This window comes from Oncorhynchus kisutch, linkage group LG19, assembly GCF_002021735.2.
Source record: "Oncorhynchus kisutch isolate 150728-3 linkage group LG19, Okis_V2, whole genome shotgun sequence".
Classification (NCBI taxonomy): domain Eukaryota; kingdom Metazoa; phylum Chordata; class Actinopteri; order Salmoniformes; family Salmonidae; genus Oncorhynchus; species Oncorhynchus kisutch.
Genome location: NC_034192.2, coordinates 35,695,945 through 35,714,762, shown reverse-complemented (window position 1 = coordinate 35,714,762; position 18,818 = coordinate 35,695,945). Strand labels below are relative to the sequence as shown.

The following is an 18,818-nucleotide window of genomic DNA, read 5'->3' as shown; positions in this document are numbered from 1 at the left end:
CATACACCACCACTAATCTAAATGTACAATCCCTTATCGTGACATCCACCCCTATAACCCTCCCCTGCATTACCACAACAGAATCCTCCACTTTTACCTCCCTGTGCCCACACAAAATCCCTACCCCCGATGAGTGCACCCCCCCAATACCCCAAACCGACTCCCCTTTGTCCCACTCCCTCTTAAACCTACTAACCTCCCCTCCATCCCTCAGGTGAACCTCCTGTAAAAAACAAAAATCAAACCCCACACCCTCCAAATAACTAAAAACCGCCCTCCTCTTAACAAAATCCCTTAAACCCCTTACATTTAAACTAACAAAAGTAAAATTAGACCCCATGAAAGAATAAAATAAAAACATGTAATACACTCAAATTCTAAACCCAGACAGACTCACCCGATGCTCCCCTGTTCCATATCCATACCCCTGTACCATCCCCTCCCTCTCACTGTCGGCCAATCGCACCCTCCTCTTCATTCTCTTCTTTGGTGATGGCGGCAGTGGAGAGATACCACCCTCCCCCCCCCCCCGCCAGCTCCTCCACCATACCCCTCATCTCTTCCACCAGGGCACTTTCCCCCCACTCCACTTGCTCTTCCACCGTCTCCTGCTCCACCACTCCCCCCTCGCTTTCTTCTCTCTCATGCTCCTCCACTCGGTTGCCTTCTTCCGCCGCTTTTCCTGGTTCTCCTACTCCCGTGCCTTCTGTTTCCTTCTCTCTTCCATCCGCCGCTTCTTGCTCCTCCTCCTTCCTTGCGGCCTTCCCCTCTGGACCTGTACTCTGGTCATGAGGCGTGCTTCCTTCCCCTCCTCTTCTTCCCCCATCCCCCGCTCCTGCTCCCCCCCCAGCCGCAGACGCATATGACCTCTGACGAGCCGGGCACCGCCGCCACAGGTGTGCTGACGAGCCACACCCGTGGCACGCCTTAGGCTTGTCACAATCCCTCGCCTCGTGTTCCTCAGATCCACAAAATCTGCATTTTCTTGTGCTGCACGAGGCGAAAATGTGGCCGTAGGCCATACAACGCCTGCAAAATGGGGGCTGACGTGCATAAAACAACGTCCCCCTGTCAGCCCCTAGGGAGAACATAGCAGGAGGATGGAGGTAGCCACCATGTCCCTTTGGGTCCTCCCTGAGGAGGGCCTGGAAGCCTCTCCTCCCATTCCAAAACCCAAGGGAGTCTTTGAGGTGCCTTGCTGAGGAGACGTTGTCCATGTACAGTGCCTTGCGAAAGTATTCGGCCCCCTTGAACTTTGCGACCTTTTGCCACATTTCAGGCTTCAAACATAAAGATATAAAACTGTATTTTTTTGTGAAGAATCAACAACAAGTGGGACACAATCATGAAGTGGAATGACATTAATTGGATATTTCAAACTTTTTTAACAAATTAAAAACTGAAAAATTGGGCGTGCAAAATTATTCAGCCCCTTTACTTTCAGTGCAGCAAACTCTCTCCAGAAGTTCAGTGAGGATCTCTGAATGATCCAATGTTGACCTAAATGACTAATGATGATAAATACAATCCACCTGTGTGTAATCAAGTCTCCGTATAAATGTGGCAAAAGGTCGCAAAGTTCAAGGGGGCCGAATACTTTCGCAAGGCACTGTATCTCCCCAGAAAGGCCCTTACCTCTTCGTCCTTAACGTACGGGTTGTAAATGTTGACAGTTACAACCCTAAAGTTGTTCTTTGCCAGGCTTGTTATTTCATAGTGGCTCATCGGCCTCTCACCTCCCACTGCTCTTGCCCTTCTCAAGATATCATCGTGTTTCTCCTCTGTATATAGTGCCACGTCGTATGCTCCCTCCAACGAGTTGCCTTGGAAACAAAACACGTCCTTCACCATCAGCTTTAGAATCCCCATCAATATTATCCTTCCAAAGGTTTCCCGTCCTAAAGGCTCCAACTCCTTTTCCTTCCAAGCAAACCGAATCGTGTTGGCCAGCCCAATCCCAGGGACCGACCGTGTTGATGGATTTCCGCAAGGAGAATGGCGCACCCGGCTCATGTTCTCTTCTCTTCCAAAACAATGAAAAAAGAAAAACCAAAGTGACTGAGCCTATCTGGTGCAAACAAACACAGAGACAGGAACAATCACCCACGAAACACTCAAAGAATATGGCTGCCTAAATATGGTTCCCAATCAGAGACAACGATAAACACCTGCCTCTGGTTTATACTGTATTATTGACTGTATGTTTGTTTTACTCCATGTGTAACTCTGTGTCGTTGTATCTGTCGAACTGCTTTGCTTTATCTTGGCCAGGTCGCAATTGTAAATGAGAACTTGTTCTCAACTTGCCTACCTGGTTAAATAAAGGTAAAATAAATAAATAAATAAATAAAGAACCACTTCAGGCAACCATAGACTTTTCTAGAAAACCCCACTATACCACAATCCCAATACCTACAAAAAAACAAGACTAAACACACCACATAATAAACCCATGTCACACCCTGGCCTGACCAAAATAATAAAGAAAACACAAAATACTTAGACCAGGACGTGACAAATATTCTTAGGATGTCTGGTGTGAACCGCTCTTGAGTTCATGCTACAGCATTTTAAATCGGGTTGAGGTCAGGACTCTGACTGCGCCACTCCAGAAGGCGCATTTTCTTCTGTTGAAGCCATTCTGTTGTTGATTTACTTTCTCTATTTGTAGACAATTTATCTTATCGTGAACTGATGAACATCAACGGCTTTTAGAGATACGTTTGAAACCAAGCTTTATGCAAGTCAACAGTTCTTAATCTTAGGTTGTCCTGAGATCTTTTTTGTTTGAGGCATGGTTCACATCAGGCAATGCTTCTTGTGAATAGCAAACTCAAATTGTGTGTGTTTCTTATAGGGCAGGGCAGCTCTAACCAACATCTCCATCTCGTCTCATTGATTGGACTCCAGGTTAGCTGACTCCTGACTCCAATTAGCTTTTGGAAAAGTCATTAGCCTACGGGTTCACATACTTTTTCCAACCTACACTGTGAATGTTTAAATTATGTATTCAATATAGAAAAGAAAAATACAATCATCTGTGTCATTTGTTTAAGCACTTTGTGTTTGTCTATTGTTGTGACTAAGATGAAGATCAGATCAAATGTTATGACTAATTTATGCAGAAATCCAGGTAATTCCAAAGGTTCACATAGTTTTTCTTGCCACTGTAGCTGTGCTGCAATGCTCCCATCCAACCCAACATAGCTTGAGAGAAACAAAATGTGGAAAAGGTCAAGGGGTCTGAATACTTTCCAAATGCAACGTACATTTGTACAGATGGTACGCAGGTTGGGGCTAAGGTTCACTCATGTTCCATTGAGGGAAATGTGTGTGTGTGTGTGTGTGTGTGTGTGTGTGTGTGTGTGTGTGTGTGTGTGTGTGTGTGTGTGTGTGTGTGTGTGTGTGTGTGTGTGTGTTAGCTCTCCTCTTTAACCCATTAATTTCATAATTCATAATTTAATAGGCCTGATTGAGAGAGATACTATCGCTGGGGAGATTTCTCTTTCTTTTTAATCTCAGTCTCTTTCTGCCAAGCGGCTGTACTTACAGAGCCATTGTCCCCCTCAATGAAACCAGATTAAAATGTAATCAGTTTTACCACCTGCAGCCCTGTGTTTAGAACGGACAGAGAGAGACATGGGCATGTGTCTTAATTCAGCCGCAAATCTGTCAGCATTACACACACACACAATATATAATGCTCATCCATCTCCTATGTGCCAACATTTATAGAACTTTTTCTCTACATTAGCTCCTGTTCTCTACAGCAAAGCGTACTGTACATGTGCAGGCAACAAGAAACCTGTTATTTGTTGTTGTTTGGTCTATTCTGCTGTTCATAACAATGTTACATAAATGCAGATATTTCAAGGCAGAATTGCTGCACTAGAAAACCCTGTCTGGGTGGTGTGTATGTAAATGATCCCCCTGATCAATGATTAACTGGAGTAAACTTTGCCTACTGAAGACCCCTGACACACCTGGTAAGTTATATAACAACATTAGATAATAAGTTATTAATTCCACTTTGTTAGGGCATATTTACTCCATTTTAGGTCCCACAGGCTGCCCCAACAGATAATCATGACATGAAAGCATATTGTAATAGTCTAAGAGGTCCTTAGTTGACACTAAAAGGTGTCAACCCATTTAAAGAGAAAACGGTTCTTCATTTGTTTGATAATTTACAGATTTTCTCAATCAGGCAACATTTCAATTATCAGGGACCGCACATGGGGTACCGACCACAAGTCTGGTAACCAATGTCATAGATTATGTGGCATGCCCAACTTTATTGGATATTTTACTGATAGGAAATGTCTGAATGCAAAAGCCCTAAGTATGCCTTGTAAAACTGTTGTTTTGCTCACTAGGCCTACCTTATTTGATATTGTTTATTTCACTATTTGTATTACAATGCTTGTGTAGGTTATGTTGTGGGTAAATCTGTTTTTAGAAAGCTATTAGCCTAGTCCAAACGTCCAGTTGCTGACATAACAGGACATTGCATAAGCATGTGGGCGTGGGAGGTGGCGTTTTGTTTGGAGAGATTTGCGTCATTATGCTGTTTTTCCAACACGCGCACTGGCCTCTGATTAGATCAGAGGTGAGAACACACCCTCCCTCTACCCTTAAACCCGCCCTCTTCCTGGTTTGTCATGAAAACTCTACTGTACAGATCAATCCATTGGCAGTTTGAATCAGGGGAATTCTTTGGGGAAGTTGCTTTAATTCTTTCAATATAATGCGGAATGTGGTTTGATTACGGGTATCTTTAAACTAATAATTACTAAGGATATATTTGTATTGACAAGATATTTTCCAGCCTCTGTATTTAGGGTTTTGAAATCCTGCTTCTTCGTTATCCACCCTCGAAACTCTAGTTCAAAGAGCCTGTTCAGAAATATGATGAAACATTTGCCGGCTACTTTGTTACTGATACAAACGTGAAAAATGCCGCAGTGACCAACATTGTGTCCGTATAATGATATCTCTATTTTTATGCAAATAGTTATTATTTGACAGGACAATCGAGTGTTGGGACTGAAGTGAGGCTGTTAGGGTAGCTTCTCACCGCTCTCTCGTTCATTTGGCAACACTAGTTGTGACAGAACCGGCGCGAGACATGTATCCGGCTCGTCGGTGTTCGTTCCTTCACCGAGACTTGGCAGCGTTGTGTCTCTCCTCCCTGGGGCCGGCAGCTAAGAAACAGACACCTCCGAAGAAATTATCCCTCCCGGCTCCACGGCACTGTCACACCGGAGGAGAAGGCGGCAAGCCACAGGTGAAATCACGCGGCTCATCGCCCGCGTCAGCGAGCTCTATACCAGGTAGGCATTTTCAGTGTTCAGGAGGCATCTTATAAGACCTTTCTCGTGTCTGTTTAAAAAAATGACAATTTATATAATTTTATTGGATTATGTTTAAATAACATTCGGAACGATATAGCCTACGGTTGGGAGGGGTGTATTTCTCTTGTTTGGCCAGAATTATTATTCAAACCGATTAGGCCTATGTGAAGTCTCATGCGCTTCTACATCCTCAGACATTCAGAACGTGGTAAATATGTAGTAGAGGCTGAATCATTACCAAATTTTGTGTGTGTGTGTGTGTGTGTGAACTGGTTTGTTTTTTGGATTGTTTTTAGTTTGTTTGCCCCATGTCACTTCCATATGGCACTTTTTATTTATTTTATTGATGTCCAAAGGTAGAATGGGGGCTAATGAACAGCGATGTTGTCGCGTCACTAAACCTTGGTCCGAATTGAGTCTCCTGTGCTTGAGTCACAAGTCCCTATGGCTGAAGTCCGAGTCCCAGTGCTCAAGTCTGAGTCGTTGGCTCCACATTAACTCAAAATAAAGTTAGTGTAGTGGCAAGAGGAATTTAGTCAAAACATTTTAGCTATCCCTTTTTCTTTCTTTATGTGCCACCAAATGTTTGCATATAGGCTACTGGTAATGTTACTAGGACCACGACCAGTTGCAATCCATTCTTAATTAAACGTTGCAGATAGAAATCCCACGAGTAGAGCCAAAGTTATTCCTTATTCAACATGTCAGAGAGTCATGTTTGTTCTATGTAGCTTAAACCTGAATGTTACAAAACATTGCATCCTGCTGAATACGCCCCAGGTTGTTAGCTATAGCTATCTAATGAGGTAACATGGCTGAACAAGGTGTAGCCTAAACATGGTTAACGGTCCGATCCATGATATGACCCAAAATCAATTCAATTCACAACAGACAGAAAAAACGTAGCGCTAGTATTTTGGGTCATATCTTTTGAACGGTAAGGAATCAAGGGAGAAAGGCCACAGGAAAGGAGACGCCGAAGACCTCTTCGGCGTCTCCTTTCCTGTGGCCTTTCTCCCTCACGCTGCTTGTCCTGGACAGCTTGTTCACCGCAAAGGACTGGACCAGTAAAAACAGTCCGAGGGTATTCCATAGAAATAAAATGACATTTTGTATGGGTAGGCTATTTCCTCCTAGCGTACAGGTTTGCCTCAGCCTCATTGATTTTGTATCACCGGTCTAGTATGTTTCAAGATACCATTGAGCAATTAGGGTTATGGTGATATGAGAGAAGGCCAAGAATGTGCAAAGCTGTCATCAAGGCAAATGGTGGCTACTTTGAGGAATCTCAAATATAAAATATATTTTGATTTGTTTAACAATTTTTTGGGTTACTACATGATTCCATATGTGTTCATAGTTTTGATCCCTTCACTATTATTCTACAGTGTAGAATCAGTTAATAACAAATTATTTTTTACAATCACGGCCTACCAAAAGGCCTCCCCTGTGGGGATGGGGGCTGGGAATAAAAATAAATTAAATAAAAATATAGGACAAAACACACATCACGACAAGAGAGAACACTACATAAAGAGAGACCTAAAATGACAACATAGCATGGGAGCAACACTTTACAACACAGCATGGTAGCAACACAACATGGCAGCAGCACAAAACAGGGTACAAACATGGCAGCAGCACAAAAGGGCAAGAAGTTAGAGACAACAAAACATCAGGCAAAGCAGTCACAACTGTCAGTAAGAGTGTCCATGATTGAGTCTTTGAATGAAAAGATTGAGATAGTGTTTGTTTGTTGCACCTCGTTCCAGTCGATAGCAGCAGCAAACTGAATAGATGAGCGACCCAGGGATGTGTATGCTTTGGGGACCTTCAACAGAATGTGACTGGCAGAACGGGTGTTGTATGTGGGAGGATGAGGGCTGCAGTAGATATCTCAGATAAGGGGAGTGAAGCATAAGAGGGTTTTCTAAATGAGCAACAAACAGTGGGTCTTGCGATGGGTATACAGAGATGACCAGTTTACAGAAGAGTATAGAGTGCGGTGATGTGATCTAATAAGGAGCATTGGTGGCAAATCTGATGGCCGAAGGGTAAATAACATCTAGCCTGCTCGAGAGCACCCTTACCTGCTGCTCGAGAGTACCCTTACCTCCATAATCTAGGATGGTCATCTGAATTAGGGTTAGTTTATCAGCTGGGGTGATAGAGGAGCGATTACGATAGAGGAAACCAAGTCTAGATTTAACTTTAGCCTGCAGCTTTGATATGTGCTGAGAGAAGGACAGTGTACTATCTAGCCATACTCCCAAGTACTTGTATGAGGTGACTACCTCAAGCTCTAAACCCTCAGAGGTAGTAATTACACTTGTGGGGAGACGGAATTCTTCTTACCAAACCACATGACCTTTGTTTTGCAGGTGTTGAGAGCAAGGTTAAGGGCAGAGAAAGCTTGTTGGACACTAAGAAAGCTTTGTTGAAGAGCATTTAACACAAAATCTGGGGAGAGGCCAGTTGAGTATAAGACTGTATCATCTGCATATAAATGGAAGAGAGAGAGCCTCCTACTGCCTGAGCTATGTTGTTGATGTAAATTGAGAAAAATGTGGGGCCTAGGATAGAGCCTTAGGGTACACCCTCGTGACAGGCAGTAGCTAAGACAGTAGATATTCGGAGTTTGTACACTGCACTCTTTGAGAGAGGTAGTTAGAAAGCCAGGCCAAAGACCCCTCCGAGACACCAATATTCTTTAGCCGGCCCACAAGAATGGAATGGTCTACTGTATCAAGAGCTTTGGCCAAGTCAATAAAAATAGCAGCACAACATTGCTTAGAATCAAGGGAAATTATGACATCATTGAGGACCTTTTTAAGGTTGCAGTGAAACATCCATAACCTGAGTGGAAACCAGATTACACACCAGAGAGAATACTATAGACATCAAGAAAGCCAGTCAGTTGATTATTGACAAGTTTTTTCCAACACTTTTGATAAACAGGGCAAAATAGAAATATGCCTATAACAGTTAGGATCAGCTTGATCTCCCCTTTAAATAAAGGACTAACGGTGTCTGCCTTCCAAGCAATGGGAACCTCCCCAGAGAGGAGAGACAGCCTTTGTGATTATATGGGCAGCAACCTTAAAGAAGAAAGGGTCTAAATCATCTGACCCCGATGTTTTTTGGGGGTCAAGTTTAAGGAGCTCCTCAGTGACCGCCTGCAGGGAAAAACTTTGTAGTAGGGCAGGGGAAAAATAGGGAGGAGCATCAGGGCTTGTCGCATTAGAAGGGGTGGGAGATAAGGAAATGTTGGATGGGCAAGGAGGCATGGCTGAGCCAAATAGGAATCCTGACTTAATGAAGTGGTGATTTTAAAGAGCTCAGCCATGTCCTTCTTGTCAGTAACAACCACATCAACTTTAAGGGACATGGGCAGCTGTGAAGAGGAGTGTTTATTCTCCAGATCTTTAACCATTTTCCAGAACTTCTTGGTGCTAGACCCACAGAGAGAGAACTGCTCCTTAAAGTAACTAACTTTTGCCTTCCGGATAGCCTGAGTGCACTTATTTCTCATTTGCCTGAACGAGAGCCAGTCTGCCTGAGTATGCATGTGCCAAGCCTTTCATCAAATGCAATTCTTGAGGTGGAGTAACTCTGCCAGATCACGGTCGAACCAGGGGCTGAACCTGTTTTTAATTTAAAATTTCTTTATGGGGCGTGTTTGTTAACAATATCACTGAAGATATCAAGCTGATTCTATACCAATTTACAGAGGCCAGGTCATGAAGGAAGGCTTGCTTATGAAAGTTTCTTTAGCAAGTGTCTATGACAAATCAGGGCAGGACGTTTCGCTGAGCAGCCATTATACAAACAGGCTGTAAAACAGTGATCACTAAGGTCATTACAGAAAACACCAGACTAGTTATCCTCACAAATAATCATGATAGGTACATCGAGGAGAGTAGCATTTTCTGGGTGTTTGGAGTCACCTTGTGGGATTGGTAATAATCTGAGAAAGATTTATGGAGTCCCATTGCTTTAGGACATGGTCAGGTAGTTTAATTAAGCATGTCCCAGTTTAGGTCACCTAGCAGGACAAATTCAGACTTAGTGTGTGGGGCCAGGAGAGAGCTTAGGGCAGGTAGGGTACAGGCCGGTGCTGATGAAGGATGATAACACCTCGCAACAGTCAACGAAGAGATAATGCTTAAAACCAGCAAATAAAATTGTTTGTGGACAGACTTGGTGGAGACAACCGAGCACTGACGGTGATCCTTGGTACCTTGTTTACCCTACCGTGGGACTTTTTAGCCAACTAGATATTAGCCAGCCTAGCCAACAATCACGGTTATGGTCGGCAAGCCAGGGCCCAATAACTGGAGACCAGCTAGAACACAACTAAAACATAACCACAGAACACAAGCAAATAAAGAGCAGAGACTTACAGATTGTTGGTTGGGGCCCATCCAATAGTGAAAGAAGGCAGGCTGAGTTGGCTACCAAAGCCAGGGGAGGCAGGTGCTTCACCGGGCCGAGGGAGAGTCGGTGAGGGAAATCCAATAGCTATATAGTGAGAGAGAACCAAAATCGATAGATTCCAGATGTCAGTCAAATAGGGCACTAGCACTAAGCCAAGGTGGGAAAGGTTACAGAACTCCCATAGCCTACTTCAAAGAGAACATGCCAAAAAGTTGACAAAACAAAATAGAGAAAAGACAAGGTACTACACAATTAGCGCAAGAAGGCACAAGAGCCTGCCGTGCTAATGAGTTCCCACTAGATAACACAGCCACAAAGTACGTGAAGCGCTTGAGCTAGCTTCAGAGTTAGCATATGAACTCGGGAGCACAGAGTAGATTCTCCATATGGTGTATAGTGCAAACTCATGCTTCCTACCCTTTTTAAGACTGTAAAATCACCAGGAAATCAGATCAGTGATTTTAATTTAGGAAATCTGTTCCCAATGTAAGCATGTTTGAAATCATTGTTTTTGTCATACTATATCTGTTTGGGCTACTTGCAGTCAACTTGCAGTGTACAAATGATTTATGATGTTCCGACCCTCTGCTCAAGACCCCCGGTCTAGCCTCTAACCATTTACTGTAGTATAAAAAAAAGGTATGCTTCCTAGGCCATCTCTATTCAACCACTCCGCTAAATGGCTCCAACAAGACAAAAGGTTAGACCAAAAAATAAATGGCGACCTCATTACAGTTATGCAACACTAAACTCATTAAAACTGGCAGCACACGTTTTCCTACCCATGGTGACTGAGGAGGAGATCAGAAGGGTTGAGTTATTTTAGGTTCTGTCATGTCTGTAAAATCAGGTCATGGTGAGAGAAGCCCTTGTACCTCTCAGCTAATAGTACACTGATATATTAATGTCTAGAGTGTGGATGAGGGGGTTTCATCTAAATTAACCCACTATTCCCGAGGATTTAACATTAAATGATTTTATTGGTTTGACTCCACCAGTGGGTTAAACTTATCTAATGATGATGGGTATAAAGTATAAACCAAAATAGCTTAATTTGGGTTCTCCCTTGGAGTGCTGCCTGTTTTAATGAGATTAGTGGTGCATAACTGTGTTACGACTCGAGGTTTCCTTATTAAAGCTAGAATCCTAAATTGCTATATCCATTTTGGACTTTGGTTCTTGAAGATTTTAACTTAAATGTCTCATGAGCTTAGTTCAACTGTCGTACCTTATCAGTACCCAAAATATAAGATTGTTATACGCCAATGTTTGTAAACAAAGTAAATGTAAACCAATACTGTTGCCTCCAAAACATGGTCAAAACTATAATTGTGATATCATAGATGGTCAGTTCTTGCAGACATAGCTCTCACTTTGAATATTTCTCCAGGTTCATCCCTCAGCTGTTTACCGAAACACAGGCCGGTTGACCACTTTATTTCAATTAAGGAGTCCAGCTTTAAGAATACACACAGTTAGTTTTTTTATTGTCTCATATTTCTTGTGTTTTCTTACCTATATTATTAGTTTTATTACTGCATTGATGGTAAAGAGCTTGCAAGTAAGCATTTCACTGTACTGTTTGTCACTTGCACAGGATACAGCAGGTGTAAATCTTTGAAACAAGCTCCGACTCAGACGCACACGCTCAGAAACACTCTGAAAATGAGGGGGCCAGGCTATTTTGCTGTTCCCCTTACATCTCCCTCCTGTCCATGGACAGGCGTTCAAGGGGCATTGGGGGCCAGACCCCCTGCTTCCCAAATGTTTTAATTTTAGTCTACCTGGCTACCTAGCCTCTGTCATGCTCCCATCCTTCATTTGATAATTGCCTGGAGCAGTCATGTGATTGTCTCATTCAACGCTGATGTTTAAATGTAGGCCTGTAGATAAGCCTGGCCTGCTGTGCTGTCAATGCAGTATTTTTCTGGAGAACAACATATTTTAGGTCTACAGTATAATTGAGTAGGCCTAGATACCAATTATTGAAACGGTTTCCTTCGTCTCCTTTCTTTTAGCTTTTGTCCTCTAGGGAGATGGTAAGTATAGCCAACTGAAAACACAGATACAATCATGTTCTTTCTCAGTTGAGTCAGAAACATAATGTCCACTCCACTGGTGTTTCCAGCTATTTTTAACCTTATGTTTGGGAAACACCTACTCTCTGATGCCACATACCATATGTACATTCTACATAGTGTACATGTAGAATACTTGTGCTGAATGGGGCCCTGAAGCATTCCAGTGTATGTACTCTATGAGCAGCAGACTGAGTCAGCTTATTGAATCACATTCCACTCAGTTGAGTCTCTCCTCTATCACACAGATTAACTAAGGACAAGCCACACTAATCTCATTTAATTTGGTCATTTGTGGTGTTTGTGTGCCATATCTCTATGCGAGTGGTTGTATGCCATGTGTGTGACCCTCACGGGACAGTTATAATAAGCCATTGTGGCAGCCAAATGAGCAGTGTGGGGATGAAGAGAGGAGACTGGGTTTGACACTGGTCTATTCAGGAATGCTCGGTAGCTCGCAGAATCCCCATCTCTCGAAAACTCTCTCACTCACACACACACACACAGAACAGTCCAGTCTCTTATACTCTCACACACACCGAGCAATCCAGTCACATCCGCGTGCTCCGGAACATTCTTTCACCTCAATACATCAGTTTCAGAAGAGTCCAATCTCTCTCAGGAGAAAGAACCCCTGGAGAAGGAGAGAGAAACAGAGGAGAGGTGAGGTGAGAGAGTGCTCTATGTAGCTCCATGGAGACAGCCTGGACACTGGGTCGAGCGTGAGTCAAAAAGCAAGATTTTAAAAAGAGGGCGTGTGTGATTCTTCTCCATCGACTCTACGTTTTCTTTGTGAGTAACTGTCTATCATCTCTCAACTCAATCGGAAAAACTGAGTGTTCGACCGAGAATTTTCTGGACCATATTTAAGAGCGCTCTAAGAAATAGTTGTAAGATGTGAAGATATGTGTTCACATCTGAAAGGTGTCTAGGTTAAAAAAAATGTTTCAGATGAGAATAAGTAATAACTCCAGAATCAAAACTGCAGCTAGAGGTCAGCAAATGGTGGCAAATAAATACTGTGCTCTTCCTCCCTGCTTTTCTCTCTCTCTCTCTCTCTGGAGAAGTTTATGGTGTGTAAACATGATCCTGCACTAGAACACTGTGTCCTGGGTATTGAGTAACTCGCCAACCCTTGCACCCCTGCACTCCAAACCTCTGTGTGTGTGTGTGTGTGTGTGGTGGGGGGGGGGGGGGGGGGGGGGGGGCGCGTGACTCAAGTGTGTTACTGTCCACCTTTCACTCCCCTGTGTGTTTTCCAAGTATCCGGATACATCAGTCTGTCAGCTCCACCTGACATATGACAAGCCATGGTGATGACCTCATATCCTCCCCTCCCCCTTCCTTTCCTTTCTCTCCCTTCCCTTGTCCTCCCATCAGTCTCACACAGACTGTGTCTAAACAGTTACGCTGTCATTAGCTGGAATGTCCCACTGACACAGAAACAGAGGGAGGGACTGAGACAGAGGGGGAGAGAGACTGAGTACACAAACTGAAAGCAGCAGAGAACTAAAGTGGAAGCACTCGGATTGTCCGAAAAACGACTGAGGGGGAAAAAAATCTGAAGAAACTGAAGTACAAGGAGGAGAAAGACAGTGAAGGAGTCATCAAAACATCGAGAGGAATAGAGCTAGAGAGTAGTGCTGCTGTTCTCCGACACCTAGACAAAACAGTGGTGAGGATTTCACTAAACCACAGTGACGTACGTAGTCTAAGGATGTAGATGATCGGTTTGACCACAGTTCTATCAAGCTTATTTATGTATATCTCTCTTTAGATCCACTCTAATTATTCTTTTTCTAGCTGCTCTCGCTCACAAAATGGCTTCCAAGGAACGCAGAGGATGAGTCGGAGCCTAACTCGCGAGGGAGTGTCTGCCTGTCTGTCGTCCTGTGAATGTGCTAGCCTTAATCTGTGGGCATTGTTTTGGTAAACGGAGCAAAATAATGTATCGCTGTTGACTCGTCCACCTAAGAGCATATTGCATGCCACATATACAAGTGGTGACAGATGATTTATTTAGTCTGATTCAGACATGGTCTTTCATGTGAGAGCCTGAGAGAGACAGTCTCTGCTGACTGCAGGGTAACATGACAGGACTCATGTTTTACTGTGTGTGTGTGCGTGTGATTATGTGCGCACACTGTATGTGTGCAGTGTTTTGTATTTCTCTAATATGTTGCCTCCTTGTCCTCAGTGTGTCTGATGGGCAGCAGTAGCAGCAGCAGGCTGTTTGGTACCCTGGCCCAGACCCTGAACAGTGCTCCACTGGCCCAGCAGGACTACGACCCAGAGCACCAGGACTCAGACCAGGACCCGGAGGGCCTGGAGCAGGCCGACCCAGACCAGCTGCTCAGGGAGTGCGAGGAGATCCTCCAGAACCGGCCGGCCCGGCCACACAGGGACCTGGTCTACCCTGTAGACCCTAAACACCAGCACCAATACAGGAACAATGAGCAACAGCAAACACCATCTATACGGGTCATGACATGGAACATCCTAGCTCAAGGTACATAGATCTCTGATAGATGATAGAGTACTATAGAATACAGAAGACCACCAGAGCAGAACATGTAATGTATGAGCACCTTCCTAATATTGAGTTGCACCCCCCCCCCCCATTTTGCCCTTAGAACAGCCCCAATTTGTTGGGGCATGGACTCCACAAGGTGTCAAGCGTTCCACAGGGATGCTGGCCCATGTTGGCTCCAATGCCTGCCACAGTTGACACGTTGTATTGAGTTTGGCTGGATGTCCTTTGGGTGGTGGACCATTATTGATACACATGGAAAACTGTTGAGCGTGAAAAACCCAGCAGCGTTGCCGTTCTTGACACAAACCGGTGTGCCTGGCACCTACTACCATACCCCGTTCAAAGGCACTTAAATATTTTGTCTTGCCCATTCAGCCTCTGAATGACACGAATACACAAACCATGTCTCAATTGTCTCAAGACTTAAAAATCTGAAAAAAGGGAAGTCTCCTCCCCTTCATCTGCACTGATTTGAAGTGGATTTAACAAGTGGTGTCAATAAGGGCTTTCACCTGTATTCACCTTGTCAGTATGTCATGGAAAGAGCAGGTGTTCTTAATGTTTTGTACACTCTATGAATATCCAAGATTCTAGCTCTCAAGACTTCAGACCATGATACTGCTCAGTGCTCACAATGGCTTTCGATCAGAAATGGGGAGAAGTGTTCAACTCTATACAGTAATGTCTACTGCTAATGTCTGGTAACAGTCCTCTCTCCTCCTCTCAGCTCTAGGGGAGGGTAAGGATGGCTTTGTACAATGTCCTCTGGATGCTCTGAACTGGGCTGAGAGGAAGTACCTGATCCTGGAAGAGATCCTCACCTACCGCCCTGACATCCTGTGTCTCCAGGAAGTGGACCACTACTACGACACCTTCCAGCCCATCTTGGCCAGCCTGGGCTACCACAGCACATTCCTTCCCAAGCCCTGGTCCCCCTGCCTGGAAGTGGCCAGCAACAACGGCCCTGATGGCTGTGCGCTCTTCTACCGCCGTGCCCGCTTCAGCCTCCTCCACACCTCCCACCTGCGCCTCTCTGCCATGATGCTGCCTACCAATCAGGTGGCCATCGTGCAGACGCTGCGTTGCCGGGAGACGGGCCAGAGACTGTGCGTGGCTGTGACCCACCTGAAGGCGAGGAGTGGCTGGGAGAGGCTGAGGGGGGCCCAAGGGGCTGACCTGCTGCAGAGCCTAAAGGCTATCACCTCGAGGGCGGCTGGGTCAGACCCAGTCAGTAGGGGACCTGGGGGAGGGAGTGGGACAGAGGGGGTGCCTCTGATAGTGTGTGGGGACTTTAACGCTGAGCCCTCAGAGGATGTGTACAGGCGTTTTATCTCCTCCCCCCTGGGTCTGGACTCCGCCTATAAGCTGCTGAGTGCAGATGGGCAGACGGAGCCGGCCTACACTACCTGGAAGATCCGTCCCTCAGGGGAGAGCTGCAGTACCCTGGACTACATCTGGTACTCTCACGGTGCTTTCACTGTGGACACTCTGCTGGACATACCCACTGAGGAACAGATAGGACCTGACCGCCTGCCCTCCTACCACTACCCCTCCGACCACCTCTCACTGCTCTGTGATGTCAGCTTCAGGGAGCCACGGGATCAACCTCATAGGCTGATGTAGGTTACCTATCCGAGGCTTCGTGCAATAGGGTCCCAGTTCAGGACAGTCCTGGAAGAATCGACTGGATCAAACAACATATGGGAGTGTGATACTGGAGAAGTGAATGCTTATTTTACTTGAACTGGTGCTGAAATTTGATTCTGCAGACTTGACACCAGAGAGTAGTTTATTTATTTATTTTTTAAACCAGTACTTGTTTTCTGTCAAGTGAGATGTTATCCCTCATGATCTTTTTTCTTCATATGAGGTGTAGAACTGGTTTAAAGTAATTGGAGAATAGGATCCTATCAATACTGTAACTGCTATTTTCAGTGCTGTGGCAACAAGAATGCCAATGAGCATGTCAAAATAAAATACTTACATTCTGACATCTTGTTTTTGTTCATGTCATGTTTACTTCTTTATTTTAGTGTTTTAATACTTTGGTTAGTTCTGTATGTTCATATTTAGTGATGGGGGGGGGGGGATCGATACAGTTACATATCTCAAATTATTTTTGGACGATATTAATGTAATACTTTGACTACAAATATCAATTTGTAAAAACACTTTTTTTTTTTGTTAGCGCAAGTCTGCTTTCCCTGGGCCAAAACTCCGGTATTTTTCATCCTATAGCTTGTTCTCCATCTTAGAGCGTTGGGCTAGTAACCGAAAGATCGCTGATTCAAATACCCGAGCCAACAAGGTGAAAAATCTGATGTGCTTTGAGCATGGCACTTTGACACTTAAGTCTAATTTGCTCCAGGGGCGCCGCGAGAGGGTTTATTCCGCCCAAGATCTGTCCACATTAGGCAGATCATTAATTAAGTTATTGTATGCGGGGGCAATGTGTCGAATTTAGTCAAAAATAAAAATGAATTTCTTATTTGATCTAATAGTAATGTTGCAATCCTTAGGTTGTTACGACTGTCCTGATAAATGTGATGCACGTGACATCCCGGCAACACTTCATATCTAAGATGAACATGTTGTAATTTGAGACAGTCTATGCATATTCAGGAGGGTAGCGTAACATCTCACTCTCCATTGATTACAGGCAGTTGACGTCAACAACCCTCATCAAATATTCAAATAACAAGATATATCCACCAATCCAAAGAGAGGACTAGGCAGGAGTTTGACAGCCCACCATTCTGCTCTGTGGACAACGAATCCCGTTGTTAGGGCGGCGACAGAAGCATCTGGTCATTATATCCAGTAGCTCTGCTATGGCTGACTCTTTGAAACAGTAAAATGTATGTGACCATTGTTTTTGTTTTGTTTATTTTTTGTGAGCCAACATGTTTTCAGCACGTACTTCCATGACTGATTTAAAACTAGTTTTGTCATGTCTCTCTGCAGCAGACATATCATGAGCAATATGTTTGGAACATCAAATCGCAGTATAGAATCGCGAGAATATCAATTCATATCGTATCGGCACCTAAGGATCGTGATGGTATCGTGAGGTCGCTGGAAATTCCCAGCCCTGTTAATATTGTTTGACAATGTCCTTGATGTCAAATTTGCCCAGTGTACTTACTAAATGCTTAAGCACAAACTACAAACATTCAGAAAAATCTCTCTCACTCATCCCCAGTCTTTCCGGCTAGTGCATAGGCTAGCAACAATTGTTCTCCACTTCTGACGGCCTCAGGCCATCTTCTCCACTGTGACCCAACTCTGCTGATGATGTTGTGGCCATCGACAATTTAACAGATTTTATATATACAGTGCCTTACGAAAGTATTCGGCCCCCTTGAACTTTGCGACCTTTTGCCACATTTCAGGCTTCAAACATAAAGATATAAAACTGTATTTTTTTGTGAAGAATCAACAAGTGGGACACAATCATGAAGTGGAACGACATTTATTGGATATTTCAAACCTTTTTAACAAATCAAAAACTAAAAAATTGGGTGTGCAAAATTATTCAACCCCCTTAAGTTAATACTTTGTAGCGCCACCTTTTGCTGCGATTACAGCTGTAAGTCGCTTGGGGTACGTCTCTATCAGTTTTGCACATCGAGAGACTGAATTTTTTTCCCATTCCTCCTTGCAAAACAGCTCGAGCTCAGTGAGGTAGGATGGAGAGCATTTGTGAACAGCAGTTTTCAGTTCTTTCCACAGATTCTCAATTGGATTCAGGTCTGGACTTTGACTTGGCCATTCTAACACCTGGATATGTTTATTTTTGAACCATTCCATTGTTGATTTTGCTTTATGTTTTGGATCATTGTCTTGTTGGAAGACAAATCTCCGTCCCAGTCTCAGGTCTTTTGCAGACTCCATCAGGTTTTCTTCCAGAATGGTCCTGTATTTGGCTCCATCCATCTTCCCATCAATTTTAACCATCTTCCTTGTCCCTGCTGAAGAAAAGCAGGCCCAAACCATGATGCTGCCACCACCATGTTTGACAGTGGGGATGGTGTGTTCAGGGTGATGAGCTGTGTTGCTTTTACGCCAAACATAACGTTTTGCATTGTTGCCAAAAAGTTCAATTTTGGTTTCATCTGACCAGAGCACCTTCTTCCACATGTTTGGTGTGTCTCCCAGGTGGCTTGTGGCAAACTTTAAACAACACTTTTTATGGATATATTTAAGAAATGGCTTTCTTCTTGCCACTCTTCCATAAAGGCCAGATTTGTGCAATATACGACTGATTGTTGTCCTATGGACAGAGTCTCCCACCTCAGCTGTAGATCTCTGCAGTTCATCCAGAGTGATCATGGGCCTCTTGGCTGCATCTCTGATCAGTCTTCTCCTTGTATGAGCTGAAAGTTTAGAGGGACGGCAAGGTCTTGGTAGATTTGC

At 44.1% G+C, this 18,818-nt stretch overlaps 1 protein-coding gene across 4 annotated transcripts; it reads left to right on the top strand.

Annotated features, from left to right (window-relative positions):
• Positions 1 to 4,682: 4,682 nt before the first annotated feature.
• Positions 4,683 to 16,393, top strand: nocta (nocturnin a). Of its 4 annotated transcripts, none has more exons than XM_020452720.2 (3): positions 4,683 to 5,333; positions 14,067 to 14,378; positions 15,130 to 16,393. In XM_020452720.2, exons 1-3 carry the CDS (start codon positions 5,129 to 5,131, stop codon positions 16,023 to 16,025), a joined length of 1,413 nt encoding a protein of 470 aa, XP_020308309.1. In that variant the 5' UTR covers positions 4,683 to 5,128; the 3' UTR covers positions 16,026 to 16,393. The 4 variants fall into 4 exon arrangements, with proteins under 4 accessions (XP_020308309.1, XP_031653852.1, XP_031653851.1 ...); XM_031797992.1 differs by lacking the exon at positions 4,683 to 5,333 and adding an exon at positions 12,452 to 12,661; XM_031797991.1 differs by lacking the exon at positions 4,683 to 5,333 and adding an exon at positions 13,178 to 13,798.
• Positions 16,394 to 18,818: the final 2,425 nt, after the last annotated feature.